Raw genomic sequence first — 12,869 nt, 5'->3', positions numbered from 1 at the left:
AGACAGGAAGCCTGCTGTTGTCTGTTGTTGTTCAACAGCTGATTCAGATATTCTCTTGATGCTGTTCTGCTGCTTTTGTTACCCCGCACACATTATATTTTCATTGTATTAATGCTATGTAATAGTTTTTACTGTTAAGTACATAAACAAGTTTAAGACAAAGGCCATTTACCAGTTGCACATAAATTCAGTCAGAAATGATAATGATCCCAAGCTAGCTCATTATATATTCCAAAATCAAAAAAAATCCGAAATCCACAACACTTCCAAAAAGCATTTAGTGTAATTGGTACTCGAGCTGTATTTAACTTCTGAAAATATTTGCCTAACTTCTGTTAAGTAGGCACATACATGCTTTCCCTCTGTAGAGGTTGATGGTAATGGCATGTACTTATTTCCTTTAAAGTACAATTGGGACCATTTTTAAAACCACAAAATTGGTGGCAACTATTTTACAACTGGATACCTTTTGCATCTGTGGATCATTCACCATTTCTTCACTATTTTCAGAGTTTTCCATACAATATTCCAAGAACAAAATGAATTACATTGAAGACCATATGATACAGAGCAGAATTAGGCCATTTAACCCATTGATTCTGCTCCGCTATTCAATCATGGATGATTTTTTTTCCATTCTCATTATCCTACCCTCTCCATTTAACCCATAACTAACTTACCAATCAAGAACCTGTCAACCTTTGTCTTAAATATAGCCAATGACATGTCCTCCACAGTCTTCTGTGGCAACGAATTCAAAAGAATTGCCACCCTCTGCCTGAAAAACATTCTTCATCTTAGTTTTAAAACAATGTCACTTTTTTCTGAGGCTGTGCCCTCAGATCCTAGGCTACTTAAGTAAGCATCCTCTCTACATCCAATCCATTCAGGACATTCAGTATCTGGTCGGTTTCAATGAGATTGTTTCTTGAAAAGTAATTTAACACAGAGTTAAAGATCATAATCAGAAAAAATTACCTCCACAATATCATCATCAAAGAGCAACCAAAACCCATGGCTCTTTACAATGGTGATATAATGTCCACGATTTGGCCCACTATGAGAAAAAGGATAAAAGTACTGTTAGCTTTTATATATTTCTCTTTAAAATAAATCACAGAATGATTTGTTTTAAATCACAAAGGATATACATTTGTAACTTTTATGTTATCCAATGACCTAACAAGGCATACTGTATTACAAAGTGCTACAATACTGTATTACAAAGTGCTACAATTGGTGATAAGTCATGATTCAAGTGCAATACAAGTACCTACATTCAAGAACGAGTAAATCTGAGCCTTCTCCAGTTTAACTATGCTGATTAACTGCAATTAGTTAAATTCTCAAAGTTGATCAGCTGCACTTTGAAGTCTACAATATTGAGAAATATATTAATTTGTAGGAATGCAGGAGGCAAGTTTCACGATCTCCCTACATCAAAATGTGATGTAGCCTATAATGTGCAAATCACCAGTATTACAAAGGCTTTTCTACAGTTAGAACTAAAGGTTTTAGCATAAGAATATGGAGAGGTCTGAAACAGAGGGATCAGGTAAGTGATAAAGGAATGTGATTAAACACTGTTTGGTCAACTTTTCACACTTTGGAGAAAGAGATGAACTACCTCGGAGTTCATGTTTACATTTCAACTATCTAAAGAATGTGTGGATTTTTCTTATTTGAGTAACTGGTAAATTACCACGTTTGTTTGGGTCCATCAATATAATGTCTAATTTCTTTACTGCAGCATCCAGGAGGGATGACTACAATATATAATAATAAGTTATTATATCTGCATTATTTTTTATTCAATCAATGATGTCAGCATTGCTAGCAAGGATGGTATTTATTGTCCTTGAACAGAATACTTAGGCAATTTCTGAAGGCAGTTTAGAAGTCAACCACTTCCAGCTTGATCTTGAAGCATGTACACATAAGGACAGATACAGTGGAAAGATTTTCTTTTCAAGGCTTCTATAAACCAATTGGGTCAATAAGCAACATAAAAACTCACTGTTCATCATATGTTTGGAATTTTGTTACAAGAATTCAATACATCAAAATTTAAATATATAAATGTACTGATTGATTAAAGTAAATCTGAATGATCAAAATTACTCCATTATGTTTCTTATATTATTCTACACTCAAATATGGACTACTTAATTGCATTAAATACATTTAACTTCAAAAATATTTTCATGTATCAGTTAAATAGCAGGAGTTGTCTAAGAAATTTTTCAGAATATAGAGCTTTCAAGTTACCTCCCACAGTGAACAACTACAGCTACAAGATCATACATTCGATCTGGATTGGTGGCATCCCCCGATGTGTTAAAGAGTCTCAACTCCAGGGGAAAGACTACCCTGTAAGAGAGTTTAGTGTATCGATGGAGTTGATCCATATATTTGAAACGCTTCAAATGCAAAGCAAGTATCATTGGTAGTTTCTTCACCCTCATTCTGCAAAAGGAAGAGTGGAGAATAATGTTTTACTTTAACAGTTTGCACCCATTTCAACTTGCAGACAAATATGAAGCACTATTATTTTGGAAATTCACAATTTATAACGGTCATAAATCTGAAAAAATAGTAACATACATTTTAAAGTTCTCTATTACAATTCACCATCGACGAACAGTTGCAGCAATGTGTACTACCTACAAAATGTACTGTAACAACACACCAAAGCTCCTAAGGCAGCACCTTCCAGTCCCACGACTACTACCATCCGGAAGGATGAGAACAGCAGATACCTGGGAACACCACCACTTGGAAATCCCTCTCCATCCTGAGTTGGAAACAAATCGTCGTTTCTTCATTGTCGCTGGGTCAAAATCATGGAATTCCCTCCCTAACAGCACTGTCGGTGTACTGACACCTCAGGGACTTGTTCAAGAAGGCAACTCATCACCACCTTCTCAAGGATAACTAGGGATGGGCAATAAATGCTGGCTTAGCTGGTGATGCCCACATTGTGTAAATTAATAAATTTAAGAAAAATTACAATTAACCAAGGTCACTTTCATATTATGTTGTAATCAAGTTAGGACACAGTGCAGGGAGACAGTACAAGTAAATTAAGAAACAATCCAAGGCATAAGCAATATAATGAGATTTTGCAAGCAGGCTTAAATTTGATAAATCAAACCATACATATTTTGGTTTTATAAGATACAAGCGCTCACCTCTTCTGTGCTTCTTGTTTACTACGGCACTGCTCACAATAGTACTTATATTCACTGCACAATGTCTCGGTATTACTGAATCCTCTAAAGAAAAGATGATCAAAGATTAACAAATGAACATCAGGATTTATCAAAATATTTTGAAAATTGTATAATATGCTTTGTATATGATAGTATCACCTTGAAGTCGAGTCCCTAAGTATAACTGCTGCTGTAGGTGCTCCACAAGTCAGTCATAAAATTTACTAAAATTAATTTCTCAAGGATCTAACTGAAGCCCACATACTGCAAGAGTTGTTAGGATTATCTGAATAAGTGAGACACCACAATCCAGGATATTGTCCGATGTACACATGTACTTCCAAATAAAATGTCTTGCTCTTAAAAAAACATCATCTTTTAATTGCTCCATTCCCTGGTCTTCAAAAAAAAAACTATTTCAGATAAAGCTCTTTATACCTCACACTCCAGTTAAAAACAGATAAGCTGTTGCAGTAAATAACACTGCAGTACCTGGATGATATAATACAGGCTGGAAAAACTGAGATGTTAGTTTCAGAGTTCATAGTTCCTACAGGAGTTGAGTAGAATTGAATGCCAAGAATGTTTACTTCAGCACAAGAAAGGGACATTGAAATAGTAAGACCATATAGGATAACATGTTTTAATTTTAAAGGAAAGATTAACGTTGTTACATTAGGATTGACAAAACAGAGATGATACCCAAAACCAGAGTAAAATTCCCCATCAGACTCCAGACATTTCTTGATTGCAGTGACAGGGAATGCTCAAAGAGCCTTTACACATTTAGGATCAATATTAAAGTTGTGGGTGCATTTTGTCTTTTCAGAAAAGTAAGTTGTTGAAGAGAAAAGAAGAGGATACTGATCGTCTTACGGTAAAAATTATCAATAAGTTGAAAACTCTCATTCAGTTCCAAAGAGAAAGTGAATCAAGATAGACAAAAAATGAAGGATAAGAGTTAAGGTATAGTAAAACTATCTTGTGACCTCAGTTGGAACTACTTTTAGAAAAGAGACATTACAATGAGTTAGCATTCTGGGAGGTTGAGACTTAATTAATACCTATCTTCAGCCAAACTTAACTTGCAAGAGAGGTATTCAACCTAAAACATTTCTTCCCTGCTGAGTTCCTCCACTGTTTTGTGTGTGTTGCTCTTTCTTTCTACAGATGCTGCTGGATTTGCCAAATATTTCCAGCATTTTGTTTTTTTTTCCAGAATACCAGCATCTTCCTTTTTAAAATTTTTTTGTGTACAGTATTTGGTACATGGCGAGGAAACTTCCACAATCAGGTGGAGAATGTACAAACTCTATGTGTATATCACTAGAGAAGAGATTCCAATCCTAGTTACTGGACCTATACCACCGTGCCATCCCTATATTAATGGAGGAAAACCAATAATAATATGCTCCCACACTCAACTGTTCACTTATTCAAATGAATACTCACTGTGATAAAATAATACATTATGATAGCGCTGAAATACAAAGTTTATTCCTTCAATTCCCACCCTTTACAAAAAACCCCATATGATTTTCATTTGCAAGTTATTTTCATGAGATGAGAAGGAAAAGAATAAAAATACAGAAATAACCTTGCAGACATTCTTCTTCAGAACATGACACATCCAAGACTTCTAAAGTTTTCACTGCTGTATTATTTAGAGACTACTCAATGAATGGCAAACCACTGGGGAACTTCAGTTTAACTGAAACTGAATTGCCATCATCTCAGTAATAAAAAGCTTACCTGATGTTGCTATCACAGGTATGCACCCAGCAGTGGAAAAACACAGAAAATGTCCTGTTTCCTAAAGCAAAATTAAATAAAGTAGCATTTACTTCGAAAAATTAAAACGTTGGAAATATTTTTGATACAATTATGTTTCTTCAGGTTCACTTCTTATCAAGAAACAAAGTTAATGAACATGGGTCTTATGGTAACTAGAGTCATTTTTCCACAGATGAGCACATACCAAAAATTGCTTTAGTAGGTAAGCCTCCCATGACTGTAATGGCAGTTTTCGAGTTTCAGCTGGACCTTCCCATAGGTTGAGTAAAAGTTAACTGCTGGTTGAGCTTAGCTCCATGATAAAGTCAATTGTATATTATGTGGAAAAGGCAGGATTTAATTAGCCAACAAGTACCACTCACCCACCCTTCCAACATTCATGTGATTACACTCACTTACCAAAATAGAAATGGTACTTCAAAATTTACTGAACTGATCTCAACATGCAATGCAATATTTTCTAAAAATACTTCACTTTTCTTCAAAGAAAGTTTGAAATTGATTAATTACTTCTCTCCATGTGAAAACTTGACCTTAAATAGCTTTAGAACTAACCACACCTTTTCCTTCTTGAAAAACAGACACTGATTTGGGATAAAAGCTACAAAGTCTTAAAAACTTTCTACTGTAATTTATTTCAAAACCAATATATAGCCACATAACAGAAACATATTTAAAATGCCAAGTCTTCCTTGAATTTTGTGCTATTATTTGCTGTGAAAATTGTAATTTTATTTTGTTTAGGTCCTGTCCACATATTACAGTGTTAATAGTTAATGATCTGTTGTTAAACAGCACAACCTCAATCCAGCAGCTCTTTCTCTTTCCAAACTAAGTTTCATTTTAAGTTCAAAATTCATTTGTTTATTCTGGCAACAACTGCAGCAGTCAAATCAAAGCACCCCATTTATTAAATGAGGTTATTAACAAACATGGCACATGTATCTACTGATCTCGGCAAATTTTACTACATATTCAAAGGAAGTTGAGAGTATTAACACTTATCCAGTATATCGGACAAACTATTATTCCTCACAAAAGATTTAACGTAAACATTACATGAATCTAATCTCATCTTCATACAATTTTCTTAAACAAAAGCTTGATTCATTAGTCAGCAACTGATAAAGCCCAATGTTTACAAAAACTGCTTTGAGATAGAATCCAAACGATGGAATATTAAGCATAAACAAAATACTGGAAGAATTTAGCAGGTCTAGCAGCATCTATGGAGGGAAGTGGACTGTCTAGATGAAGGGTCACATATTGAAATGTTGTCTATCTAATTCGCTTTACTGCTGTTGCCTGATCCACTGAAATCCTCATACACCTTGTTTGTTTAGGCCAATTGTAGCACTAAAAATTACCAACTCAGGTAAACCAGTCAAGTTTGAACATTTTGGTTTGACTAGTATCTAATCAATCCTGCCTAACACACTAGATAGACCTTAAATAAAAATCTAACATAAATGATCTAAAATCATTAGGAAACATAAAAATATCAAGGTGATATCATAGACAAAATTCTTTGCCCAGATTTTAGAAAACAAAACTTAGAAAATATACTTTCAGTCCAAGTATTAAAGACAGAGCTTAGGTTGTCAAAAAAAAGCCAAATGGAAGTCGATAGGAGGATGAGAAAAGCAGGTTTGACACAAGAATGGCAAATCAATCTGACAATGAAACATGTGCCATGAGGCTGGTCAGCAACACAATCCAGGAGGTAGCAGCAGAGACTATCTCTGTAGAACCAAACTGTACAGCAAGCAACAGAAAGGAAATATAAGAAGTTGCCCAAGATTGTTGATGGAATTTATAAACTGACCTACAACTCAAAAAGACCTGGAAAGAACCGATAAAATGGAGCTTCTTAACTTCTTCCAACCACCTAATAAAACTGCACAATATCAACCCATAAATATTACTTTCAACTTGAACTCCAAATTATACTCCTCCTTATGAACATAGTGATCAGGATGGCTAACTGGAAGTCAGCAAAACAGTTCTTTATTTTTGAAAAATCTTCACAAAATATGGATATTATCCATTGTCTAAACATTACTCCCAATAGTTAATGTTTTTCAGTTTAAAATAACTGAAAATGAAATTAATTAGAGAAAATGAGGATAACCTGAACAGTAACCAGAACTTTATCTTGGCTCAAGGAAGGCCATTATTTAATTGATATACATCTGATATCCATGGCCTCAATTCATATTGTGGGGTGTTTGTTGTGTATTAATTTAAAAAATAATATCCTACGTACATCCAATCTGCCAACCATTCTAATTAACCCCTCCAGTCAACTCAAAGCAACAAATAGATATATGCCAAAATCAGGCTGCTGGTTTCTGTGGTAGTCACACTCATAATATTGAGGCTACAAAAAACTGCAGATGACGCAATCTAGAGCAACAATTTGCTAGAGCAACTCAGTGGGCCAAGCACTACCTTTGAGAGGTGTTTGGGGGGGGGCGGAGCAGAGAATTTGTCAATGTTTTGAGTTGAAACCTTGTATCAGGTCTGCTGCAGAGATACTGATCGATTCATTGAGATCCCTCAGCATATTGCTTACTGAAATCATAATATTGTGACTTTCAGCCAACGTCTCAGAATCCTCCATTGTCAGCTGTCCGTATGTCCCCAGGCAGGAGAAAAAAGGGCAGCAACCACCAGAGGCAATGGACTGGACCTGAAATCTTCAACACTGATTCCTGAAACCTATAAGGCTCATGACAGCAGGTCAAACATTGGCAAATAACCATTCTGCTAATTACCAATATCATCCTCCTTTAGTTGGTGGATCAAGGCCAACTCTAGCTCAATTGTAAATGTAAAAAAAGAGCAAATTAAAAGTAAGGCACCATCCTATTGAAGCTACAAAGCAGGTTGACACAAAACAGTCCAGAAAAAACAATTAAATCATCTGACAAGTGATGTATCAGATTAAAGCTTTGCAATTCCACTACATCCAATCATAAATGGTGGTGTCCACCATTCCCGGGGTAAGGATGCTCCAGAAATATCCCACCCACAATAATGATACAGAACAAGCAAACAGAGAAGATAAAGCTTCAGCTAGAAGTGGTCTGTCCACCTCATCTCCTCTCATGTTCTCATCATTATAGCGGACAATCCCAATTACTCTACGAAATCTCAAAAACTTGGTACAGTCTATAACAAAACACTCCAGACTCTATGACATCCCAGCACGGTGCTGAAGATTGGTGCCTCAGAACCAGTCATATTGCTAGCAAAGCTGTAAACTATTGCTAATAACACTGTTTTCACTTTATTGCTAAATGCCAATGTTCACAAAAAGCAGCAGAAATGCAACCTGATTACTTACTCCCTCGCGAGCTACTCTTAATCATCAAAGTGAATGAAGATGTCATAGGATAGGAAAAGCTATCAATCAACAGTTACTTGCCAACAATCTAAGCATGACAATCTGCATTTGTTGGAGATAATCTTATGACAATACAGTTTGAGTTTTTCAGGACAGTGTTCTTGGCCTACCTCTAGCTGTTTTGTTAAGGACCCCCTCTCAATCAAAAAGTGTTTGCTGATGATTACAGACGATTCAACTTTATTCATACCTCCTCAGGTAATGAAGCAGACTTGAATGCAGCAACATTTAGACTGCATTAGGACTTGAACTGGTAAGAAATGGCAAGAAAAAGTTTGTCAACTCTTTGCAATAACCTGGTTTTCTGCATTAATTACTCACAAAGCGTGGCCTAATCTTCATGTGTAAATCACAATAATAGACAAATATAATCTGCCAAAACTAATAACACACAAGCAATTGCTCTTTTCATGTCATTATTGAACACATTGTTTAATTATTCACGATCCAGGATGGAAAAAGTATATGAACTCTTGCATTTAATAACTGGTAAAATCTCCTTTAGCAACAATAACTTCCACCAAACAAGTCCTGTAACTGTTGATCAGATTTACATAACAGTGAGGAGGAATTTTAGACCATTCCTCCATATAAAACTATTTCAGGTCATGCTAAAGCATCTCAATTGGGTTAAGGTCTGGACTCTGACATGGTCATTCCAAAACACGAATATTCTTCTTTTTAAAACCATTCTGTTGTTGATTTACTCTTGTCTTTTGGATCATGGTTTTGTTGCATCATCTTCTATTAAGCCTCAGCTGACGAACTGCTACCTGACATTCATCCTGCAAAATGCCTTGCTACAATTTTGAATTCATTGTTCCATCAACAATTGCAAGCTGTTCAGGCCCTGAAGCAACAAAGCAACCCCAAAGCATGATGCTCCTTCCACCATGCTTCACAGTTGGGATGAGGTTTTGGTGTTGGTGTGCAGTGCCCATTTTCCTCCAAGCATAGTGAGAAGTGCTCTTCTGCCATAAAGGTTAACTTTTGACTCATCTGTCCACAGAACATTGTTCCAGACACGTTGTGGAACATCCAGGTGATCTTTTGCAAACTTGAGATGTGCAGTAATGTTTTTTTTTTAAGAGAGCAGTGGTCTCCTCATGGTGTCCTTCCATGCACACCATTCTTGCTCAGTGTTTTTCTTATAGTGGACACATGAAGAGATTTTAGCAAGTTCTAGAGATCACTGCAGTTTTCTTGCTGTTATCCATGGGTTCTTTTCACCTCCTTCAGCACTGCATGTTGTGCTCTTGGTGTGATCTTTGCAGGACACCCAATCCTAGGGAGAGTACTGAATTTCCTCTATTTGTAGACAAATTATCTTACTGGATTGATGAACATTCAGGTCTTTAGAAATGCTTTTACAGCCTTTTCCAGCTTCATGCATCTCTACAATTCTCTTCTAAGGTCCTCTGAAAGTTTGTTTTGATCAAGGCATGGTGCACATAAACAGATCTTTCTTGAGAAGAGTAGGCTCTGTCAGTAACCTGACTTTGTGTGCCTTTTTTATAGAGCAGGGCACCTCTACAACCCACACCTCCAATCTCATCTAATTGATTGCAACACCTAACTCCAAATAGCTTTTGTAGAAGGCATTACCCCAGAAGTTCACGTACTTTTTTGAATCTAGACTGATCGTTTACATGGTGTACTCAGTATTGACGAGAAGTAATACATTTGCTTGTATATTATCGCTTTAGGCAGATTGTGCTTGTCTATTATTGTGACTTAGATGAAGATCAGAACACATTTTATGAGTAATTAATGCAGCAAAGCAGGTAATTGCAAAGGGTTCACTACCTTTTTCTTGCAGCTGTACCTGCCATACAACGATCAATGTCCAACCATCATTCTTTGCTAATCAATGGCATTAACATCCTAGGGTAAATAAAATTGGATGGGTTTGGCAGCAATGACCAAAAACATAAACAAACATCACCTGCACTGCCCTATATTTTGTAACTATCTACATCCTATATCCAACAGAATATTTTCCATTTGCCTGGACATGGATCTCAATGAAACTCAAAGAAGAATTTGCTTGAAGCGGCTACTTTTTGGGCACACAGCCCGTCTTAGGTACTTGCTTCATCAAATGCAAAATGTAATACAGAAACTCCTACAAGGGCGCCACAGTGTAGCAGATGCAGTTAGTGCAACATTATTACAGTTTGGAGTATTGGAGTTTGGAGTTCAATTCTGACATCATCTATAAGGAGTCTGTAAGTCCTCCCCCATAGAATGTGTGGGATATCACTGGATGCTCTGGCTTCCTCACATAGTTCAAAGACATACCAGTTAGTAGGTTAATTGGTCATTGTAAATTGTCCTGTCTGGCTATGGTTAAATCAGGCATTGCTGGGCAGTACGGCTCGAAGTACTGATTTCACAATGTATCTCAGTAAAAGAAACAAATAATCAACTAACTCATTAGGATCCCTTCAGTAGTGCTTGACAAATGTGCAATCCCTATCACTTTAAGAGGACAAGGATGACAGGTAGATGGGAGATTCACTATCCACAAATTATTTTCCACGTCTAGTTGGATATACTGTATATTGCAAGTTCTTCAATGGACTGCATTATGTTAACTCATCTGCTTAGGACTTAGCATACTTCGGCATCCTGTGGCAAACAAAGGAGCCCATGTTGGTCAGCATGTCTGACTTCTCGCTACTCACATTTAGGGTAAGTGCCATTACGAAGAAAGCATGTCAGCACCTCTACTTTGAAGTTTGTGAAGATTCAGCACATCATTTAATATTATGACAAACTTCTCTATGGGTGTGGTGGAGAGTATATTCAGTGGTTGCATCTCGGCCTGGTATGCCCTCATCTAAAAAAGCCTGCAAAAAATAGTGGGCAGGACCCGGTCCATCATGGATAAAGCCCTCCTCACCACTGAGCACAGCTAAACAGAGCGCTGTTGCAGGAAAGCAGTATCCACATCAAAGACCTCCATCATCAACGTTATGCTCTATTCTCGCTACCCCATCAGGAAGAAGGTACAGAAGCCTCAGGACCCGCACTACCAGATTCAGAAACAGTTATTATCCCTCAACCATCACACTCTTGAACCAAAAGGAATAACTTCACTCAACTTCAGTTTCCCCATCACTGAACCGTTCTCACAATCAAGGGACTCACCTTCAACGACTCTTCATATTTAATATTTTTTGATTTTTTTTTATATTTAATGCTTATTTATTTTTTATTATTACTTTTTTTCCTTCTCTTTCTTTTTGTATTTGCACAGATTGTGTTTTTTTTGCACGGTGAGTGTTGTCTGTACTTTTGGATATGGTCTTTCATTGATTATATTGTGTTTCTTGCATTTGCCCACAAGAAAATGTATATGGTGACACATACTGTTAGGTACTTTGATAATAAATTTGCTTTGAACTTTGAACATGTTAGGCCATTTAATGACACCATATATCTGAACCATGTAGAAAAAGATAAATAACATGAGTCCTTTTTTGCTTTTAATTACTTGTTTGTGTTGTAAGGAGATCTGAATTAAATTAATCATACTATTGTAATTATTTTTATTATTAAATAATCTAAAGCATCTCTAAATATTGGAGCCATTTATAAACAGTCCAAAAGTCTAGGCAACATTGAACCACCTGGCATGAAGGTGGAGGTCATTATAGGGCATCACAGCCTGAGTTCCTCTGGGTAGTATACTCTCAGATGTGGAACATCAGCTCCTCTGGTCTTTCCCATCTGGAAAAAGGAAGTCCGATGTGCAATGTAGCAAGTCTGAGCAACAACTCCTATCCAGGATAGCCTATGGAGCATATCCTGAAATATCCTACCTAACATGGTTGTGCGAGAACCTTCACAACATTACCTGCAGCAGTTCAAGGTGGCAGCTCATCAGCACCTTCTCAGGCTTTTTGGGAAGGACAATAAATGCCACCCTTTCCAGTTATCCTCACATCTCTTGAATGAATAGAACAAAAAGTGAATATAACCAAATTAAAGTTATTTTCAAGCAAGGTTATTAACAAACTGCTAGCAAAAGCATTACCAAGGATTAAAAATAAATAGGTACATACACAAGTTCCTTCTTGAAAGGTCTAAAGATCATAAACTTCAAGTTGGAATTCAAGAGGATTTTTTTTCTCTTCAACAGCATACAGGATATGTGGATTCCCAGAAAAGACAATGAAATTGGGGTCAAGGAATATTTATTTTATAAGAGGGCTGGATCAAGAATTGTTGGAAAAGGTTTGAGGAGCATGGAGGCTAAAATTGTATCACATTAGTTTTTTCACAAGCAGACACACAGAAAGGCATGTTACATTCCTCAAAATAGGTGAACAAGTGATATAAATAACATGTTAAAAGTTTAACTGGTGTAAAATTCATGAGTTGGATTTTCTGCATATACTAATATTTTCTATTTTCCTATCATTTTTCCCATTGTTCAGCTTTAGATC

At 36.4% G+C, this 12,869-nt stretch overlaps 1 protein-coding gene across 3 annotated transcripts in view; it reads right to left on the bottom strand.

Annotated features, from left to right (window-relative positions):
- Positions 1-12,869, bottom strand: part of LOC134353086 (ubiquitin carboxyl-terminal hydrolase 12) — a 50,487-nt gene that overhangs the window by 7,954 nt on the left and 29,664 nt on the right. For 2 of the 3 annotated variants that reach the window (XM_063060972.1, XM_063060975.1), the window contains exons 6-8: positions 3,192-3,275; positions 2,269-2,466; positions 979-1,057 (exon numbers count right to left, since the gene is read on the bottom strand). In XM_063060972.1, coding sequence (XP_062917042.1) covers positions 979-1,057; positions 2,269-2,466; positions 3,192-3,275 — 361 coding nt within the window. Of the gene's footprint in view, positions 1-680; positions 779-978; positions 1,058-2,268; positions 2,467-3,191; positions 3,276-12,869 lie in introns of all 3 variants that reach the window. The other variant, XM_063060974.1, reaches the window with a different exon arrangement.

The sequence above is a fragment of the Mobula hypostoma genome, chromosome 10, assembly GCF_963921235.1.
Source record: "Mobula hypostoma chromosome 10, sMobHyp1.1, whole genome shotgun sequence".
NCBI classification, from domain to species: domain Eukaryota; kingdom Metazoa; phylum Chordata; class Chondrichthyes; order Myliobatiformes; family Myliobatidae; genus Mobula; species Mobula hypostoma.
Note: the sequence above shows the minus strand (reverse complement) of the source record. Positions and strands in the feature narration are given on the sequence as shown.